The sequence below is a fragment of the Xyrauchen texanus genome, chromosome 24 (assembly GCF_025860055.1).
Source record: "Xyrauchen texanus isolate HMW12.3.18 chromosome 24, RBS_HiC_50CHRs, whole genome shotgun sequence".
In the NCBI taxonomy this organism is placed as follows: Eukaryota; Metazoa; Chordata; class Actinopteri; order Cypriniformes; family Catostomidae; genus Xyrauchen; species Xyrauchen texanus.
Window position 1 is genome coordinate 28151055 of NC_068299.1, and position 20613 is coordinate 28171667.

The following is a 20613-nucleotide window of genomic DNA, read 5'->3' on the forward strand; positions in this document are numbered from 1 at the left end:
AACATTTTCGTAAGTAGACTACTTGATGTTTTGTGCTATTTAACATGACATTTAATTATATTCTGCTGAAATGAACGAAATGACTCGAAAAAAGATTCGTTCATTTTGCTGAACGAGACTCAAAGATCCGAGTCAGTAAAATGATCCGAACTTCCCACTACTACTTTCTAATTATCTATGTTGGCGCGCACACTAAAGACTTCCTAGTGGCCATTTCCGTGAATTACATCATTCGCTCCTCCTACCTACAGATGGCGGCTACTGAGAACCACAACTACATATTCGTCATGGAGTTTATCAAATAAATCTTCACAATAGCCGGGACAGTTTGTACGTCGTCGTTTTGAGACCATTTCTAATAGTTTACTGTATACATGTTTGGTGTTTCAGAATTTAACGCCGCATAAGGTAAAATAAACGTTTGGCAGCTAGTAAGTTGTTTGTTAACAAAATAACTGGATTTCTAGAGTGGTTGTTTGTTTTTTGTGCTTTTTTTTTTTAACAACCGCACCCTCTGGGTAAATCAACTTGGACTGGAAACTTGAAATTGAAACGTTTATAGTAGTTTCGTTTCTCAAGTATTGCCCACTAGCTGTGGTTAATTTGCGCTCTGTTTGTAAGCGAAAGCGAGTAAATAGTCAAAGTCAGCATTTAGAGGGAAGCACTGAAACCAGGTATATTCTTTTTTTTTTTTACATCAACTGACGGCGAAAACCTCCCGGACTATTTTGATGTCAACCTTTCATCTGTTTTTCCCTTTTGTTTGTGTCTTTTTTGCAGACACGCCCACTTGCCAACCTGGAACCTTGTAGCACAGGTAAGCTAAATAGAAAATATATTGACTGCCATAGTTAAGTATAGATTATTAGTATTGGTAAGTGCAATGGTGGCCAAAAGTTTGGAATAATCTACAGATTTTTCTGTTTTGGAAGGAAATTGTTACTTAAATCACCAAAGTGGCATTCAGCTGATCACAATGTATAGTCAGGACATTACTGATGTAAAAAACAGCACCATCACTATTTGAAAAAGTAATTTTTTATCAAACCTAGACAGAACACATTTCCAGCAGCCATCACTCCCAACACCTTATCCTCGAGTAATCATGCTCAATAGCTAATTAGGTACCAGAAAATCACTTGCCATTATATCAAACACCGTTTAAAGCTATTTGGTTTGTTAAATGAAGCTTAACATTGTCTTTGTGTTTGTTTTTGAGTTGCCACAGTATGCAATAGACTGGCATGTCTTAAGGACAATATTAGGTAAAAAAAAAGAGCTTTCTCTAGAAACTCGACAGTCAATCATTGTTTGGAGGATTGAAGGCCAAAAAACTGAAAATTTCAAACAAAGTTTTACACTACAGTCTTCAAAGGACAACTGGCTCTAACAAGGACAGTAACAGATGTGGAAGGCCAGATGTACAACTAAACAAGAGGATAAGTACATCAGAGTCTCTAGTTTGAGAAATAGACACCTCACATGTCCTCATCTGACAGCTTCATTGAATTCTACCTGCTCAACACCAGTTTCATGTACAACAGTAAAGACTCGGGGTGCAGGTCTTATGGGAATAATTGCAAAGAAAAAAACACTTTTGAAACAGAAAGACAAAAAGAAAAGGTTAGAGTGGGCAAAGAAACACAGGCATTGGACAACAGATCATTGGAAAAGAGTGTTATGGATCTTAACCCTATTGAGCTTTTGTGGGATCAGTTAGACTGTAAGGTGCGTGAGAAGTGCCGACAAGACAGTCACATCTATGGCAAGTGCTGCAGGAAGTGTGGGGTGAAATGTCACCTGAGTATCTGGACAAACTGACAGCTAGAATGCCAAAGACCTGCAAAGCTTTCATTGCTGCATGTGGAGGATTATATGATGAGATCTCTTTGTAGTTAAAGAAGTTCTGAACAATCGTAATAGTAATTTTTTACATCAGTAATGTCCTGACTATACATTGTGATCAATTGAATGCCACTATGGTGAATAAAAGTACCAATTTCTTTCCATAAGAGCAAAATTTGAACATTATTCTAAATTGTAGCCGCCAGTGTATGTTAAGTAACACTGTTAAAATTAAGCAGTTTACAAAGCAGTTTTTGTATCTAAACAAATGAGAGTTTTGCATTCTCATGTACAACACATGATAAATGCATCTCGCTCCATGCAGATGATACAGAAGGCCTTTAACATCACAATAAAATGTCAAGTAGCCTCAAGCAACGCTTCACCTCTGAGGGTGAGATACAGTTCACCAGTGTTTTATATAAATTGTACAGGGATGCTTGGTGTGTTGGGCTGCTGTTGATCTGCTTGTGGGCTTACTGCGCAGTATGGCACAATGGTAATGTCCTTTAGCGAATGGCAATGTGCAATATCTTCCTTCATCCTAGCTTATTTTCCCCCTTTTATTCTAACTTATCACTTATTATGACTTATCAACTGTCAATTCTCTTTCGTATTTGCCGGTCTGATTTGTGGCTGCTAACAATCTTAAATTAACATGCACTTGCATTTAATGCAGGTTAGCAAGGTGATTGAGCTACCATGGTGATATGGAGGAGGGTGCTGTTGCATTTAAATTTCTTGCTTGCATGTCTGACTTTTTTTTTTGCATGTCTTTTCTTTTTTAAGTGAAAGAATTCATTCCGCTTGGTACACCACGGCGCCAAAGTTTAAATGGCACATCCCATCCTATATCACGTAGAGCACGTCTTGAACCTCTTGAGAAGTCGCCAAAACTTTTAAGTTCACTGGATAAACGTGTGCTGCCAATCAAAAGCCCTGAGCTGAAGCAGAGGGACAAGTCCACTGCATCCTCCAACAAGAGCTCTAGGACAGAACAGGACAGCAGTGTTGCTGTGAGAAGACTACAACCAAACAATGGAAACATTCACTCCTTTATGGATAGGCCCCTCAATCCAATAGTTAAAAAGGAGGTGAAAAGGACCAGTTCTTACAACAGAGCCAGAGAAGATTCTATAGCTCTCAGCAAGGAGCTAAATGAAAACCTGAGGGTAAATGCAACTGTCAATAAATTTTTTGGGGTGCATTTTATGTGTTATTGTTCACGGTTTTAACACCCACTCCTATGTTGTTCATTTTCATTGAACCGTTTTTCTTTATTTATGATGCTGTGGTCAATGGTCATGACATTGACATCTGGCATCTCTGATCACTGTTTCTTCTGGTAAAGAAATTCAGGGTTCTCATGACCATGAAAAACCTGGAAATATCAAGGAATTTTAAGTTTATAAAAGTCATGGGCATTAATAAAAACTTAGACGTTTTGGAAAAGTCCTTAAAATGTTTATAGTGAATATACATTTTTCTAGTTTTCCTTTGCTCTAGAATATCTAGAAAGGGATGTTTGGTTTGTGAGCAAATCATTCTTTTGCCGCCTTTTTCAAATTATTTTCAATGAATTGGTCAAACAGGTTCTTATTAACAAATTTGTCTGAATTAAACAGATTTTTCAAGAAATCATAAATGACTGGAAAGGTCATGAAAAATGTAATTAATTTGTCAAAAAAAATCTGGGAACCTGATAATTGTATTGAAACTGTTGTTGTTTACTGTATTTATAATTGTTATAGCCTGTTGTTGCTCTCTGCATTTCTGGCATTTAACTTCTTAACCAATGATGCTCTGAAATTCCTTATTCAGGTCGGAGGAGGTATGTATCATTTAGATTGTGCTACAACATTTCGGAGGCATTCTGTTCCTCAGTCATCTCATTCCAGGCCTAAACTTGAGAACTGTAGTGCCAACTCATTCAAGCAAAGGCGTAAAAGTTCAGTTAGCACAGGGGAGCGATACGTCCACCGCCCTGATCAGAGGAAAGATAGACAGGAGAATAGAGACGGCAACGCATTTAGCAACATGTCCTCACAGAAGGTATAGTAAGAGCTCTCAATTTGTGTTTCATAATTTAATCTACGATTATCCAGTGATTGTGTGCAGGTTAAGGAGAAGTGTGTAATTTTTTTAGATGTCAAAATACTTTCTCCTATCCCAGGTTATTAAGTCAAACTAGAAGTAAGCATTCATATGTTGATTTCCCCAAAAAGTGTAAACACTGGCACGTTCAACTTGGCATTGTTTGTTTGAGCATCCCAACCAGCCTGACAGAGCAAAATTGGCTCAACCAATAGCTTGGACATTGGGGCAGGACTGTCTTTTTGTCCAATCAATGCCAGATGGGGAGTGTTAGAGAAACCTGTTTGAAAAGCTGCTAGTGGCATATAAATTGCACACTTCCCCTTTAAGAATGTTCAAGTCTTGTCCCATATAGGTAATTGTCTGTCTTCTTTTCATTGGTTTTATTTCAGGAATTAAGCACCCCTCACCGGAATACTACCACGGGTAAAGATTGTTAGCTTTTGTTGCATTAGGTATACTGCTCAGCTATTTGAATTGTTCTTTTCTAACTAAACTGGTGCTCCGTCTCTGTCAATTCCCCCCTTTTGCCAACAGAGGGCAGGCTGTCCCTTTCTGCAAAGAGAAAAAGGGAGGCTAGCACAGGCAGTGAGAGGGAAATTAAACAGCCGAGTCTAGATATCCTGCTCACACCCAGCTCTTCAAGTATAAACTCACCACCAAAATTTGTCAGATGTGCCTTCTTGAACTGCAGCAGTGATTCTGTGCTAACTATAAAGGAGAAACAATCCCCTAATCCCACATCAGACACCAACAAACCAAGACCTCCATCCTCCCTCCCCAGGCAGCTGTTTAAACCTTGTAAGGAGCCTAGCAGTAAGTCAAACACAGAGAGCGGCAAACCACACTCATTTCAGTTCACTAAATTCCCCCTAACTGGAGAGCCTAAAGATGCTATGTTGGCACATGCTAACAAAAGTCTCAGATCTCCACCTAGCCAACCGTATTTTTGCAAAATCTCTCCAAAGTCAAGCACAATGTTTGACAAAAAGTATGGAGAAAGAGAAGGTTGTACTATCTCCACACTCACAAGCTCCTCATCCAGCCACAAGGAGAGCACTAAAAATCGCTCACCCCCCCATCAGCCCAAACTAGGAACACCCTGCTTTGCTGAGCAAGCCAGTTCATGTAAGATGGAACCGGATGAAAGAATTCCATTGCAAGTGGAGCAATCACGCTGCCTCAAGGCTAACATGTCTGCCCCAGCTGTATCTGTAAAAGTAGAAGGATCAGCAGAAAAGAAGTGCTGCCCCCAGTGGAAAGATCCCTTAGATATTGAGCTGGAAGATGACTCGGGAGATGATCTGAGAGAAAGCTGTGCTATCAGCCTGAGCAGCAGCAGCAGTGGTCATGACAAGGATCAATTGCCCTCCCTGAGGGAGATCATGGATTGGAGTGTCCGTGTGCCTGTTACCCCTGAGAAAGATGCTTTTTCTGAGCCCATGACACCAGTCCCAAAAACAGCAGTAAGTTAAAGGCTAATGATGTGGAATAACAGAGGAAAACACATTATATACTCAAGTGACATTAATCCTTCTTCAATGTTTCTGATCTCATTATAAACACCTGCGTTTTTCTTATTTATTATCTATATTAGCCCGAGGCAGTGAAAACCAAAGCAGTTAGTTATAGAAATACACTGGAACAGATGCTGCAAGAGAAGGAACAATATCAAAGGTTGGTCTTCAAAGATATCAAAGATTTGTTTTTTTTACAACTTTACCATGTTTTTTTGCGTGTTTTGCAACCCTTTGAATGCTAGAGTGCTTTTTCTGTCTATGACCGAGGTATCAAAATCACTTTAATCAATGTTACTATTGCTCATAGTTAAGGTTAGTGAATTTTCAGAATCCTTACGTCAAAATATTACACTTTGTGTGGCTTTGCTGATGGAAGATGTGATGTTAAGAGTTTTTTTACTAAGCCATTGATACCAACAGGTTTTGCTGGGCCCAATTTTTTTTTATATATTTAAATTAAAGGAATTACCCAAGCCATATCATAGAGAACATCATAGAAACATACAACTACCTAGTTATGTGCTTAAATCCTCCCAGAAAACACTATCAACCATCCACCACACACTAGCATGAACAAGGCTAGTTTTGCATAGACAAGAACCACTCACTTTTTTTTTTTTTTTTTTTTAAGAAAATATAAAAGTCTAGTTTGAATGGCTGTTCACTTATTCTTCTATATATGTGTATTCTTGGTGCCAGGACCTCTGGATGTGTAAAATTGACAGGTTAAACCAAACCATTATGAATTTGTCAAGGCACACTGCATTTATCATAGAGCCTTACCCTAATAAATGGCAAATAATTACACACTTTGTAATACACAGGTCAAAAGAGCTGGAGAGGCAGTTACTTGCATCTTGTGAAGAGGACCTGCTGAATTTCAATGAGGATGAGAACAGTGAAAGTAAAGAGGAAGAAATTTCACATGAGCAAAGGTATTTTGTTCATACTGTAAGTGTTTGTCAGTTAGTTAGGCTCTGTTTACACAGCACTCTATTCTGATTTGCCAATTCAGATCAGTTTGTTCAGACAATGTAGTGAATTTCAGATATACCCAAATTGGTTGCTATTGTAACAAGCTGTCAGAAAGATGCCAACACACTTTCTTCTACAACAATTGGGAGCAGATAGTGGACATTATGAAAGAGAGGAATATGAGATTTAAGCAGGCCAGACAGAATTTGACTTCTATTTGAATTTGAATTTGAAAATCTAAATGGTCTAAAAATGATCTAAAAATGGTAAAATGTGCTAAACTCTGTACTATACTCTTACTGGTAGTTGAAAGCGTAATCAAATGAGAGAAAATGGATAATAAATATACATGTTGGGGGCAGGACATGTGTAGAATTTTGGGATGAATGACTGTGATGATGTGGGCATAGAATCAATGTGGACTTGGACATAAGTGATGGAGGGAGCATTGCTCTGTTTTTATATTCATTCCTTGACACATTTGTGCATGGTGTATGATGATGAATTTGTCATTTTCCAAAAGAAAAACTACTTTAATTCTGTTCTGATGATTCAGTCTGAAATGCATACCTCTTAACCAGATTTCTGTGGTTTGAATTTGTTTTGTAAAAAGGCTACTTTCAGTCTGTGTTAATGAAGCCCTAATTTGTTTCATTAATGATTTTAAGTTAATTATTATAAAAAATTTTTTTACATTGTTTTATAAATGCTTGTGTAGGCATATTCATTTACATTTTTTTTGCAGTTATTGTATGTATGCTTCTTTAGCTTAATTAGTAGCTCTAGTGCCATTATGTTGAATACAGTCAGCCTCTTGAATGTTTATCATCATTCATATCTGTTCATATTTAGGGAATTTTTGCAAAGGTACTCTGTTGCCTCATGTGCCATCAAGGACATCCACCCAGGAGAGGAAGTGTTCACACCTGCTATGTTTGGCCGACTCTTCAGTCATCAGACTCTGGACCTGAGGAAGATTAATGTGACTCCACTCAACAGATCACAAAAAATCCTCCTGCAGTAAGACTGTCACCATTTAATAGTCACACAAATTATGCTCAAAACCCTAATAGAACTTGTATCCAGTTTTGTCTTGCTTATGATATAATTTAAAAAGGTATTCCGTGAAGTACCAAAATATGCTAGTTTATGACATGGAAAATATCAAGTTGACTTAAAGTTGCATGAAGTGGGGGCCTGGGTAGCTCAGCGAGTATTGATGCTGACTTTCATCACTGGAGTCGCGAGATTGAATCTAGGGCATGCTGATTGACTCCAGCCGGGTCTCCTAAGCAACCAAATTGGCCCGGTTGCTTTGAGTTACATTGGGTTAACCTCCTCGTGGTCGCTATAATGTGTGGATTTCGCTTTCTGTGGGGCGTGTGATGAGTTGTGCGTGGATGCCGCAGAGAATAGCGTGAAGCCTTTACGCTCGCTACGTCTCCGCGGTAACGTGCTCAACGAGCCACATGATTAGATGTGCGGATCGACGGACTCCGACGCGGAGGCAACTGAGATTCGTACTCTGCCACCTGGATTGAGGCGAGTCACTTCGCCACCACGAGGACTTAGAGTGCATTGGGAATTGGGCATTCCAAATTGGGGAGAAACATTTTTTTTTTCGCATTTAATATGTTTTACCGCTAAAAAAAATTATGTAATCAATCCTTAATTATATTAAAGTAGAATGTTTAAAAAAAAAATAATTATGCACTCAATCGGTAGCTCATATCAGTAGCCTAATAAAAGTAGTTTTATTGGAGCTGATCTTCCATTTGGTGAATTAGAAATTAATATTGATGATTTATTTTCAGTAATATTGGAGATTCTTTTGTGATGATTTGTCTCCAGTTCATTTGGAAGGTGTTTTTTTGTCATGTGTTAGCATCTTATTCTTGTGAGAAAAAAAATCAAATGATAGAGGGGTGCTGTTTGAGATTTGAGATTTGTTTTCCTTTGTAGGGCCAGTTCTGAGAAAGTGTTGTGTCTGATCAGTGCAGGCTTGTTGAGGAAAGCCTACTGTTCTTTCCCTTGTCAGCCTGAGGTTACACGCTGGCTTTTTCAGGTAAAGCCGCCCACCTGCCTCATATTTTATACTTAAACACACTCTCCCACCAACCCTATGCTTATTCAACAATATATGGAAGTAAATACAGTGGTCCCAAAAAGTACTTGAGCCACAATTAAAAATCTATTCATGACGTCATACTTCTAATATATTATAAATTAGTGTTTCCCACAAGAATTTGTGAGACTGTGGTGGGTGGACTTCGGACCCTCTAGTGGTGTCCAGGTGCATGCTCCCCCCATAAGAAACTTTTTTGTACATTTTAAAGTTAAATGCATCAATCTGGAGCAATTTGAGAGCAAAATTAAGAGGCTAGATCTATGAAGAACTTTGTGCTCTTGTAAACAATTTTGTGCTTGTAGTAATTTAAACAAACACATTTGTTGTATAGATATGAATTGTGACATGACAAAAAAGTCACACCCACAAAGCATAAACAAGACAGTTTAACGCAGTTCACAAATGGTCAAAACACAAAATCGACTAGAGCATACATTTGAGCCTGGGCTCGACATTAAGCATTGTCATGTTCTTTTCCTCCGGACAAGTAAATTGGTCATTCACTGTCCAATGCTTCTTGTCCAGAGAGAGAAAAAGGGCATATAAGTTACATGCTCAAGTAACATGTCAAAGTCAGGGCTTAAAGTATTCCGGCCGGGGGCCGGATTTCCGGCTTGAGGGCAGGTCTGGCCTCCGGCGCAGGCAAAATGTATTAATCAGGCTGCAAATTACAGTCGGACGCACTTTCGGCGCGGACGCGCTTGGAAAAAACGAGTGCGCCGCTTCCATTATGAGCGCGCATACCGCTCGGCTGCATTTGAAACTGGGAACTTCAATGCGGTTTAATATTTTCGAGTCAATTGATTTCACCTACCAATCATATGAGAGGAGCGCAGCTCTAACTAACGTCACAAGCCTATCAGAAGCAGAGCAGGGCGGGTCCTGGCAACAGTGTGATTTAGTAGTGGGAAGTTCGGATCATTTTACTGACTCGGATCTTTGAGTCTCGTTCAGCAAAATGAACGAATCTTTTTTCGAGTCATTTCGTTCATTTCAGCAGAATATAATTAAATGTCATGTTAAATAGCACAAAACATCAAGTAGTCTACTTACGAAAATGTTGATTCAATTTGAAATAAATAAATAAAAATAAACTATAGGGTAATGCAGCCAAAGCCAATTTATAAGAAACCGAAATGTTAATTTATTAATTGGGTCTTAAGTTTAAGCTATTGCAGTTAGTTCACCTCACCTCCTTTTTCTCCGCCTCTTGTGTCATCGGGTTCGAACTTCAAAACGTTAAAAATACTTAGTTGTCGATGTCGACTCGTCAGTGTCTGTGTGTGGGCCGTGTGGTGTGACACAGCAGCCAATGCACTCACTGACTGCATGCACATGCAGCATACCGGTCCGGATCCGGAAAGATAAATGATTAGTTCAAGTCTCGACTCGAGTCTTCGAGTTTGAGTTCGGCCGGTCCGAGTCTTCGTTCTTCCTGTCAGTCCCATAGAGACTATGCTGTCAGTACGGAAGAGAAATGATTAGTTCGTCTCGGTTCGAGTCGTTCGTTCTTCAGTCAGACTCACAAACCCATAGCACAGCACTAAGTGCTATGGGTTTGTGAGTCTGACTTGAAGAACTAACGACTCAAACCGAAGAGACGAACTAATCATTTCTCTTTCCGGTACTGACAGCATAGTCTCTATGGGACTGACAGGAAGAACGAAAGACTCGGACCCGGCCGAAGACTCGCGAAAGATGAACTAATCATTTATGACTTCATGTACCTTATGCGATGTTGCGCGCATGCGCGGTCAACACAAAATGAACGAATCACTCTCTGAGACAACTCGGTAGTCCCGAGTCATATTAAAGATTCGTTCAAAATGAACGAATCGTTCATGAACGACACATCACTAGTGTGATTGAGATCCATACCTCACGTTAGCGTCGTCGGTGAAAGCATGGAGCGCAGAACTCCAGAAACAACATTAGGTGACTTAATGTCATCATGGATGAAAAGAAAGAAAGGATGTGAGTTGGTTGATTTCGTAAATTAGCTCAGGTCAGCATAATCATATTTTCTGTCTACACCTTTTGATGTTAGCCTTACGTTGACTGAGCTAACATTAACATACACTTCTGCTAGGTAACTTTAGACTGTTAGTTAAATATTTAATGTAGAACATTCTGTGTAGCTTACTAAAAAAAACATTATGTGTAGGCCTACCATGAAAACGAGTCCACTTTAAACCACTTCATTTTCTGTCAGCATTGTATGACAAGTAACGTTAGTGCTGTTAACGTATGCGATTTCTTTTTTTTTTGTCCAGCTTTAATGTTTTAAATATTTAACACAATTAACGCTGCATCCGTTCTTTGTCATTCTTTAGCTCTTATTAGTTATTAGTTTGTCCACCAAATGCTTTAAACCATTAATGTGCGACAAGACAAAAGAGAACGCACTTCAGTAAATGTCCTCCTCACACACACACACACACACACACACACACGAGGCACAAAAAGTCGTGAACCAGTATCGAATTCTCTTTCGCGCTTGAACGAACAATAACCCTTAAATGAGTTAAATAAAATCTTAAATGGAAGTAAAGAGTAGTGAGAGAATGAGACGCGTGAGATCCTGTCACCAGCTGTAGATCTTAAAGTGACAGTAGCCACTAATTCTGTCTGTCAGTAAAGTTAACCAAAGAACAAAGGGAACAGAGAAAACTAACTACTCTTTGACTAAAGAACGCTTGTAGCTTTAATAAGGATTAATCTAATTTAATTTATAATTTATGCATTGTGGACTATTTTATAACCCTAAAATTTAGTATACTAAATAAAATATCAGTGATACTGGCCTTCATTAATAAAAAGATGCCATTAAGATACAGCCGTAATACTTAAAAATAAATGGTTCCATTTGAAGATAAGTCCGTCTGTGCAAAAAAATTTTTTTCACTTTAAGCCCTGCAAAGTTTATGTTGTATAAAATTATGACCGATGCCCAACCTAATAGTGTCCCTTTGCAATCAACAAAATTGTCTGTGACAGAAATGTAAACTGCACTGGGTTGGGGAGGAGGCTATTGTCATATGATAATTATTTTATGTTACGTATGGTAGTAAAATAAAGAAAAGCCTCCATCGCCACCATTAACAGCAGCATTGCTGACACTTATATGGAATGAGATCTACTTTTTCATCCCGTTATTGCAGCAAGACCTAACATGTACAATCAGTGTTGGGGAGTAACGAAATACATGTAAAAGGATTACGTATTTAAAATACAAAATATAAGTAACTGTTTTACACTACAGTTAAAATTTAAATAATTGGTAATTAGAATTCTGTTACATTCAAAAAGTATTTTGGTTACTGAAGAGATTACTTTAAATATTGAATTAAACAAATTACACTAAAATGTAATCCTTTCAGATGGGAAAGATTTATACATAAATATGATGCGATCCAAAGTGGATTTGAACAGCGGTGAAACACTTTCTTATGATGTGTTACATTCATATGAGCAGACAGAGAAGTAAGTTAGAAGCAGAAAAAATAGAAATAATCCTTGTGTAAATTGTTAGCTTTACGCTAAGCTAAAATGCTATTTCTAGCCATTTTACATGCACGTTACCAGGCACTAGGCCTGCAACTAACGATTATTTTGGTAATCAAGTAATCTAATGATTATTAGATCGATTATTCTGCAATTATTGCAACGATTAATCATTAGCGCTTAACTGATTATTCAGCTTGTGCCCCGACTGAAAAGGTTGTATTAAACATGCTTACTAACAATAAAGAAGACAAAATCGTCTTTTAAAAATATCTCTAACTGACATTCACTGAATTAAAGGGAAAAAATACATTTTATTAATTTTAATTCAGTAAAAAAAAAAAGTAAATGTACATTGTTTTAAATGAGTTTTAGATATTTTTGTTAAAAAACAAGTAAAAACAAAAACAAATCAAAAACGTATTTTGTTGCAGTGTATAATGGGGCGAAGACTTCCTCTCTCACCTTTCTATTCACTTCAATCCGTCTTCAACTAAAAAAAAAAAAAAAAACTTGTCTTATTAATTAAGCTGCTTATTTCCAATTTTCTTCATGATAAGAAATGCACAGTGACATAATATGATTCAGTAAGTCATGAGCCATCATTGTATAATCTAGCTGTTTTCCTGTAAAAATAGCTAAAAATCCTTATAAAATATTGATTTGATTTATTTTGTTTTGGAAACAACACTGCATAAGATATTCAGGTTTTTCAGAGAATGTATTTTAATGTGTATTTTGTCTTGCTGTACTGGCAGAATTTTTATAGTCAAAACAAGAGAAAATAATCTACCAGTGCTGAAGAAGTTATCTAAAGTATTTAGAATACAGTACTGACCTTGATTAATCTAATGGAATATGTTACAAATGACATTTTACAGCATGTGTTCTGTAATCTGTAGTGGAATACATTTCAGAAGAAACTCTCCCAACCCTGGGTACAATAAAGGCTATACATTATCACAGTACCGAGTGAGGGCAGGTCCAAGTGGTTTACTAGGATTTTGTTTTTAAGGTTACAAACTGGTAATTACAAGGGTATTATGCTATAAATGTGGTTTATGAGACCTTTCTAGTGTCCCCATAATTTAAATCGATTAAAACATACTAAACAATGATTTATTGAAAATAATTAAAAATCCAACCTTGTGCAAAACACAAGGTTGCAGATCTTTTATGTTATTATGAGAAGTGTAAAAATATTTTCGGTTCATTATGAAACTGGTTGGACAAATTAGACAGGCCGCCACAATCTAGGTAATTATTAGGAAACACTGAATTTCTTCGCCAGCTCAGAAGTTGGTTGAGAAAAGGTCTAGCATAATTTGTTCACACTTCCCACTTGGTTTGATGTTTTTTTAATGCAATGTTTGTCTAGCTGCCTAATTCACTCATATATTTTTGTAACAGTACAGTAGATTTTATCTCATGCCATATATATTTGGCTTTCTGTTGTATTGTTATATCATTTTGTTGAAATTTATGACCTGCTACTCTTTATATACATCTAACGTGAGTTATAAAATTTGCATATTTACATTTTGTTAATGTTTGCTTATATTCTCCCATGTAAATCCTGCACACCCTTGGGACATTTACACTTAAACTTGCTGAAACCTATATGTTACAATCAGTACATTTTGTTGAGACCTTACGATGTTGACAATCCAACTGGAATTTTGGGACTCAACTTAAAATCCTTTCAAAATAATTTTAATTTATTCAATACAAATGTCATCTTTAATAACAACATACATTTTACAGAGTGTACAGTCATCTTCTTGAAATGTACAGTATGTGCAATTATATAACTATAATGCTTTTCCAGATGATGTCAGTTGACCCAAACCCCATCACTTCTTCACGGATCCTACAGTCTTTGCAAACCATCGCTCTGTCTTCAGCTGAACACATAGGTATGCTCAAATAACCTCATATTGGCTAGATGTGATGTTGTTGAACTACAAGAGGTACTAACACTTACTGTTATTTTGTAGTGGAAAACCAGAGCCGAAAGTTTAAAGTGTGGGTGCCCACTGTACAGGATATTGCAACAGTGTTCCTTAACATGGGAGCATCATTCATCAGTCTCTTCCCTCTGGAGGCCCTGCAACCCCCTTTTACTGAAGGAGACCTTTTGTGAGCATTTAACCATTCGAACTTCAGCATTAGGACTTTAACAAGCATTTGCACTAGCGTTAACAAGCTATATGTTTTTGGCATTTAGAATAGCTGATATTAACCATGACTTAAAAAGATAGGCTTTATAATTCTGATTGGATGAGCCAAGTTTGAAGCCATTGTAAAATGTTGACAATCTGTGACCACCCATTTGGCAATCATTCTACATTGCCTAGCAACTGTAAATGGCCTACTAGGAGGTTAATTAACTATATTACTTGTTAAAAGAATAGTTTATTAATTTTTCTTCATGAACAATTTAGCTATTTATTGAACTTTAGTGCCTTTTATCATATTGCTCTTGCTGCCATTTTTTAAAAGCAATAATCCACTTGGGCTATGCTTCAATTGTGATTCTAACATGGTTAATGGGGGTTTTAAGCACTCCACTAAATCGTGCATAAGAACACCCCTTACCCATGGTAAAATAGCTTGGCCTCTCATGACTTAGTGCTTTATTGTAACTCAATCAGTAGCAGTATTGTTATTTTTCAAACATTTCTTGTCTTGGCAGAGAGAACTTTCAGGTGGAAGAGACCAGCCAAGAAAGACTGATTTCTGATTTGAAAGACTATGCCACTTTACCAGTGCATAATTTGGAAAGTGTTATCAAGGTTTGCTGAATATTTTGAGGAATTTGTGTTATGTATGGTTAGTGTGTAAAGTTTCATTGTTTTTCGAACGAAAGGTTAGTCAGTTCTGAATTGAAAAGACATTGTCAGTGTTATTTGTGCCTGTGTTTGTGAAACTTTGTGTATACACACAGTACCTGTCCCTGTGCACTGCGCTGTGTCCGAAAGCGTACACTGATGAGGAGTTGCTGTTGCTTCTAACAGTGGCATGTAGAATCGCACTGGAGACTCATTTCCAGTTGCTGCCAACTGGACACTTCAGCCTCCTCCTCCAGAACATGCTTAAGAACATCACACACTGGGAAGTACAGGTCAGAAAGCAACCTAGTCTCATAAAATGAACATTACTGTAAATAAATTTTTGAAAACTGACTTTTAGGTGCCGTATTCTACATTTCACCGCAGTTTCCTGGGAAAATTAACACCAGAGGTTCTTCAACAACAGTGTGTTTTATTCAATTTCACACACATCATGACTGCAATGGCTGATTATGACTTTATAAACTTTTATTTATTAAACTGTTACTCTCACTCTGCTATGTTATGACATTGAAACACTATTACGCATCATTTAAAAAACAACACATTTTAACACTTGTAAAATATTTAAACACTGGTAAAGTGGCATAGTCTTTCAAATCAGATTAGCTTGCGTCTTAGCACACTTCATAGAGTGTTGGACTTTGGGACTCAGAAGTCGGAGGCTTGAGCCCAGCCTCTCATTTGCTTTTAAAACTATTGGTTAGGTTTAGGTTAAAGTTTTAGGTTATGGAAGTATGTTTTACTCATTAAAACAGCTATCAAACATTCACCTTAACCTTTTCTGATTACAAAACCATTTCACTCGCTTTGATTTATTCTTACAAATTATTCTCACATTCATCCATGTCAGTCAGCTAGATAACTTTTACATTGGTGACGTTTAAATCCAATTGAAAGAATTTTAGAATTTGCAACAAATAAGTTATATTCATCCCAGAACACCAAAATTTAAGTTTCCAAGGAAAAAAAACACAAGAGCAAAAGATGTAAGAATTAAGCAACACTAGCCTCGGGTCATCGAACCATCTATATTGTTGAGCACTGAATTCATTCAAGTATCAGTTCCCTTTACAATCGATCCATTTCTTCAGTTAACACAGCTTTTCTGTTTTATATCTACAGATATCTAAAGCTTGCCAGACCTTGACTGATTTATCGGAAGATCATCACAACCTTAGGCGGCTCGTTTATCTTCTGCCAGAAAGCAATCGTGGAAAGTGAGTGAAAACCTGTAATGCAATATAAATGTTGTTGCTACTTGTTGACTTAATGTGGACTGTAGCAGACTAATCATCATTAATAAAAATATTTGCAGTAATTATTCATTTGTATTTTCATCAAAAGGCAATTAAAACGACACCTGAGTTTGTCTATCATCTCAAAGCTTTTGAATCACACCTGCACCTACAAACCCTCAGGCACAGATTTTAAGGTAAAAAATAATAAATTACAACATAAGCAGCTTTCATTGCTGGACTTTTGAAGTATTGATAATTATGCAAAAGATATGAAGTCATCTTTGCTTTCTGACACTGTATTTTTCTAGCTAGCTGAGCTGAAACCTTATCTACCTCAAATCCGTCCTTCATCCCTGCTGAAAAGCCTCAGGTTTGCAAGAAGAGCAGAGGATTGTGATGCCACTCTAGACCAACAAGTGAGCATGAAGTTCTCTGTGGATTGAGGGCCATCATTACTTTCTTAATATCCAGGAGAGATATAGCAAACCCACTTAGAGTTTATTAACTTATAAATGATCTAATTTCATACAGGCATATTACCTCTGCTACAGCCTTTTGACGTTGACAAATGAAGCCTCCAATTTTGAGTTTTTACCCTCAAACCAAAGAGTAAGTGTTTTTATAGTTAAGTCATGAAGAAGCTGTGTCATTGAATCAGTCACAAACGGACCCTGTCAATGGACAGCTCCACTCTTTCTTCTCGTACCACTCTCACCCTCAGGGACCAATTATGAGCATAATTAATTTTTCTGTCTATAGAAAAAGGAGCTCTTCTGTGAATTGAAATGAGGGATGATTTTACAGACTAGAGGAGTGATGTCTTGTGAAAGAGGATAGTGTTCATTGTGCATCACCGTGATTTTACCGACTTACTTTCCTTTCCACAGTAAAAATGTTGGGGAAAATTATCTGCACTGTTTATCTCTAATTAAACACAAGGAAGATTATTTAACCATTTTAATTTAAATGCACCAAAATAACAATACAAAGTTATAAACAGAATTATTTAATTATTAAGTATTTTAATATATGAAAGATGCCACACAAAGACTTAAAGGGATAGTGCACCCAAAAATTTTAATTCTCTAATTATTTACTCTCCCTTGTGATATCCCAGGTGTGTATGACTTTCTTTCTTCACCAGAAGATCCTTAAAATGCAAGTGAATGGAGATTTCTCTTTTGATTCTCCAAAAATCACAGACAGTCAGCATAAACATCATCGCTACAACTCCAGTCTTCTAAAGGGACATGATCAATTTTGGTGCCAAAAAGATAAATATTCTATTCCTTTTTTAACTCTAAATCATGCTTCCGTTCAGCAGCGGTATGCATGTTTGATGTTTTCGCATTGGCATTTCAAACACGCGAGAACTGAAGCACTTGTGTCACAGCCGAAGATCAGCACGGTTTATACACGTGTTGGAGGAACACTGTACAGAAGCTTCTTTGGTTTTGGTTTAAATCTGTATTTATCTGTTTCTTTGCTTATCCTGGATGTCTCAACCGAGAGGAGAACGTGAGATTACATCTGTATCCATAGCAATGCGAAATATGTCATATGAGAGACCACTTGGACTGTTTCGTGAAGCCTAACATAAGCAATGGTTTATAGTTAAAAAGTACATAAATGTTTATATATTTTATTAGCACCAAAAGCGATTGTGTCGCTTAAGAATTTAACCACTGTAGTTATATCAATGATGTTTATGCTGACTGGGTGAATTTTGGAGTTTCAAAACAGAAATCTCCATTCACTTACATTTAAAATGCAAGTGAATTTTGAGACCTACTGAGCTGAGGTATTTTTCTTCAAATGTGTTCTGGTGAAGAAAGTCATACACATTTGGGATATCACGAGGGTGAGTAAATAATGAGAGAATTTTCATTTTTGGGAGAGCTATCCCTTTAAGAGAACATTTTTGAGTGATTAACAAATGAGTCATTGATTCAGTGCTTTGAATTTTTAATTTGAATTCTTCATTTAAAATGGCAGTTTGAACTGATTCACAATAATTAATCAAACTTGCCAATTCTAATGCTGATTTTGAGACAAGTTTCAATCGGAGTTGCTATTAATACAGATAAGTCTTAATGTTGTCCTGCTTGCAAGTTGTGAGAGAGTGATGCTATTCTAATGAGACAGTTTTTTGGAATCTTAGTTGTCAAATTATAAACCCATTAAATTGATTGTTATGTACAATGTTGCTTAATATTACATTTATTGCCAGCAAAATTATCATGAATACATATTATCCAGCCCTAGTATTTAATCTAAAGTACTATTGAGACTGTTCTAGTCAAGGAGTGAACTCAAAAAGCCTTGCACAATAGTAGCTTACGATAACAATAGTCAAAAATTATACACTCAGTGCTATCATCTGATCATGCCTTAGACTTTGTCTTATCACTTTTTTTATATCACAATTTGAATACTTCCTTTGGACTAACTTAAGACATCTGTCATTGCCAGAACGATCTGCGCAGTCTTTCTTCTCAACTGGAGAAACACATTAAATGTGACATTAGGGAGAGCGAGAAGATGCTGTACAGGAGCAAGGTAAAGAACAGTCTTTTTCTGTACTTTGTTCTGAGAATCCCTTGTTCTTTTGTTATCAGAGAGGTTCTGATTATTATAGACAGCATGTTGTGTTTTCATCTGTAGGTGAAAGACTTTGTGGCAAGGATATACACCAAGTGGCAGGTGCTTCTCACACGATCAAGGCCTCAAGAGGTAATATCTCTTACATGAATTGAAGAATGTGTCAACTGATACTGAAGAAAGATATATATTACATTTGTCTAACTTTGAACTGCACCTTTTTATGGTTTGAAAAACACCATGGGTCCTTTGCAGTCACAATCTACAATTTATCTGAAGCTAAATGGAAAGTATTGTGCTTGTAAACATCGATGTGTTGTCACCCTGGAAGAACTGTGCTATTGTTTTAATGTTTGTTTGTGGTGTCATTAGGTCTTCCTTTCTACTGTTGAACCCAAGGGAGAATTTTCTTAATTTGGCCTCTTTTTATATTCACAGGGAAAGCTGTATGATTATTGGAAGCCTCCACCAGAGGATGAGGTGCCCAACAGTCCTAAGGGCCAGTCCTGCCTCACAGCACAAGACACTTCAGAGAGTGCGGAAGAAACTCCAACCACAGAGTCAAGTTGTACAGAGTCAGATGAGGATGATGAGAGCAAAGAAGATGAGGACTGGGCTAAAGAATGTGAGGAACCTGAGAACACTGAGGAGAACAAGGCATGCCAGAATGAAGAAAGTGGGAAGGTAGAGATGAAAAGTGATGAGCAACAGCTGATGGAGCTAGGTGAAGAAGAGGGACAGTTGGAAGAAACCCCTGATGAAGAGCTGTTTAAAAGCGCTGAAGAGTTCATGAAGAGTGAAGACGACGAAGATCTCATTAATAGAGAGGAGGAGCTTTTTAAGGACGAAGAGCCACATGAAGAAGACAGAAAGCACATCGAATCAAACAATGAGCTAGAAGAACTTGAGGATGGAGAGCTGTTAGAAATTCAAGAGCAAATGAAGGATGAGATTTGCGAGGAGATGTCTGTAGACTCTTTTTGAGAGGATTGTACACCGCACCTTTGGTAGCATTAACACTCATACTTGTTGTCAAATGGTCTTTAACAACACTTATGCAATGCATGTCATTGTTGTTCATAGGTCCTTAATGTAAGTTTTGTCTTTACCATTTGTGTCCTCCAATTGTTTTTACAAGATTCTTATTTTATATATCCACCGTCTTAATGAATGTTTGAACTGAAAATATTTTAATGTACATATACTGCAAAGTCTTTGTTTCAAGGCTTTTCTAGACATATAATTGGTGAAAACATGTATGTAGTCATTGTGCACACTGATATATCTCAGGATCAGGGTGCCTGCTGTCTTTTTATATTTCTTGCCTGTTTCTGCAGTTTGAAAACTATCTGGGGCATCTTTATCCAGAAACACCATATGTGATTCTGTTTAGCATTTATTAATATTACTTTTTTAATTCACAAAACAAAGGCTTAATTAATTCAGATTAACTCAGAATTTTGCAGTGTAAGTGATTTAAAATTAATTCTATATTTCTTTAAAATATATTAAATATATTTTGGTAAATTGTTTGAAAATAAATACTTGTTCTGATAAAAATAAAAAGGTTAGTGTTTGTTTGACTGTCCACCCTCACTTCAGATCAGCATGGTCTTGCAAGCATTTACATCAGTCTTGCATTGTGCATCTCTTGTGGTAGTAAAGGAGCAATGGGAAGTTGATCAAGGCAACATCACTTGCATGCAAATATTCAATATTTTGTGTGTTTGCAATCCTTATCAGTCTATCCTGCAGCAAAAAAATAAAATGTTCTGCTTTACAAAGAATGTTCTAAACAGAATACAAATGTTGCATTTAATCGAAAGCGCTTTATTATTCATGGATAGATTTTA

General features: G+C 37.0%; 1 protein-coding gene across 2 annotated transcripts; it reads left to right on the forward strand.

The window, feature by feature from the left end:
- Window positions 1–261: 261 nt before the first annotated feature.
- Window positions 262–20309, forward strand: LOC127617931 (SMC5-SMC6 complex localization factor protein 2-like). Of its 2 annotated transcripts, none has more exons than XM_052090108.1 (22): window positions 262–674; window positions 781–817; window positions 2171–2239; window positions 2635–3017; window positions 3667–3897; window positions 4332–4365; window positions 4477–5405; window positions 5537–5616; window positions 6284–6394; window positions 7287–7454; window positions 8397–8499; window positions 13895–13982; window positions 14064–14205; window positions 14762–14861; window positions 15014–15190; window positions 16044–16138; window positions 16266–16353; window positions 16468–16575; window positions 16691–16768; window positions 18632–18718; window positions 18824–18892; window positions 19199–20309. In XM_052090108.1, the coding sequence occupies exons 3-22, from the start codon at window positions 2203–2205 to the stop codon at window positions 19742–19744; spliced, it is 3654 nt and encodes a 1217-aa protein (XP_051946068.1). In that variant the 5' UTR covers window positions 262–674; window positions 781–817; window positions 2171–2202; the 3' UTR covers window positions 19745–20309. The 2 variants fall into 2 exon arrangements, with proteins under 2 accessions (XP_051946068.1, XP_051946069.1); XM_052090109.1 differs by having other exon boundaries at window positions 2708–3017.
- The last annotated feature ends 304 nt before the right edge of the window (window positions 20310–20613 follow it).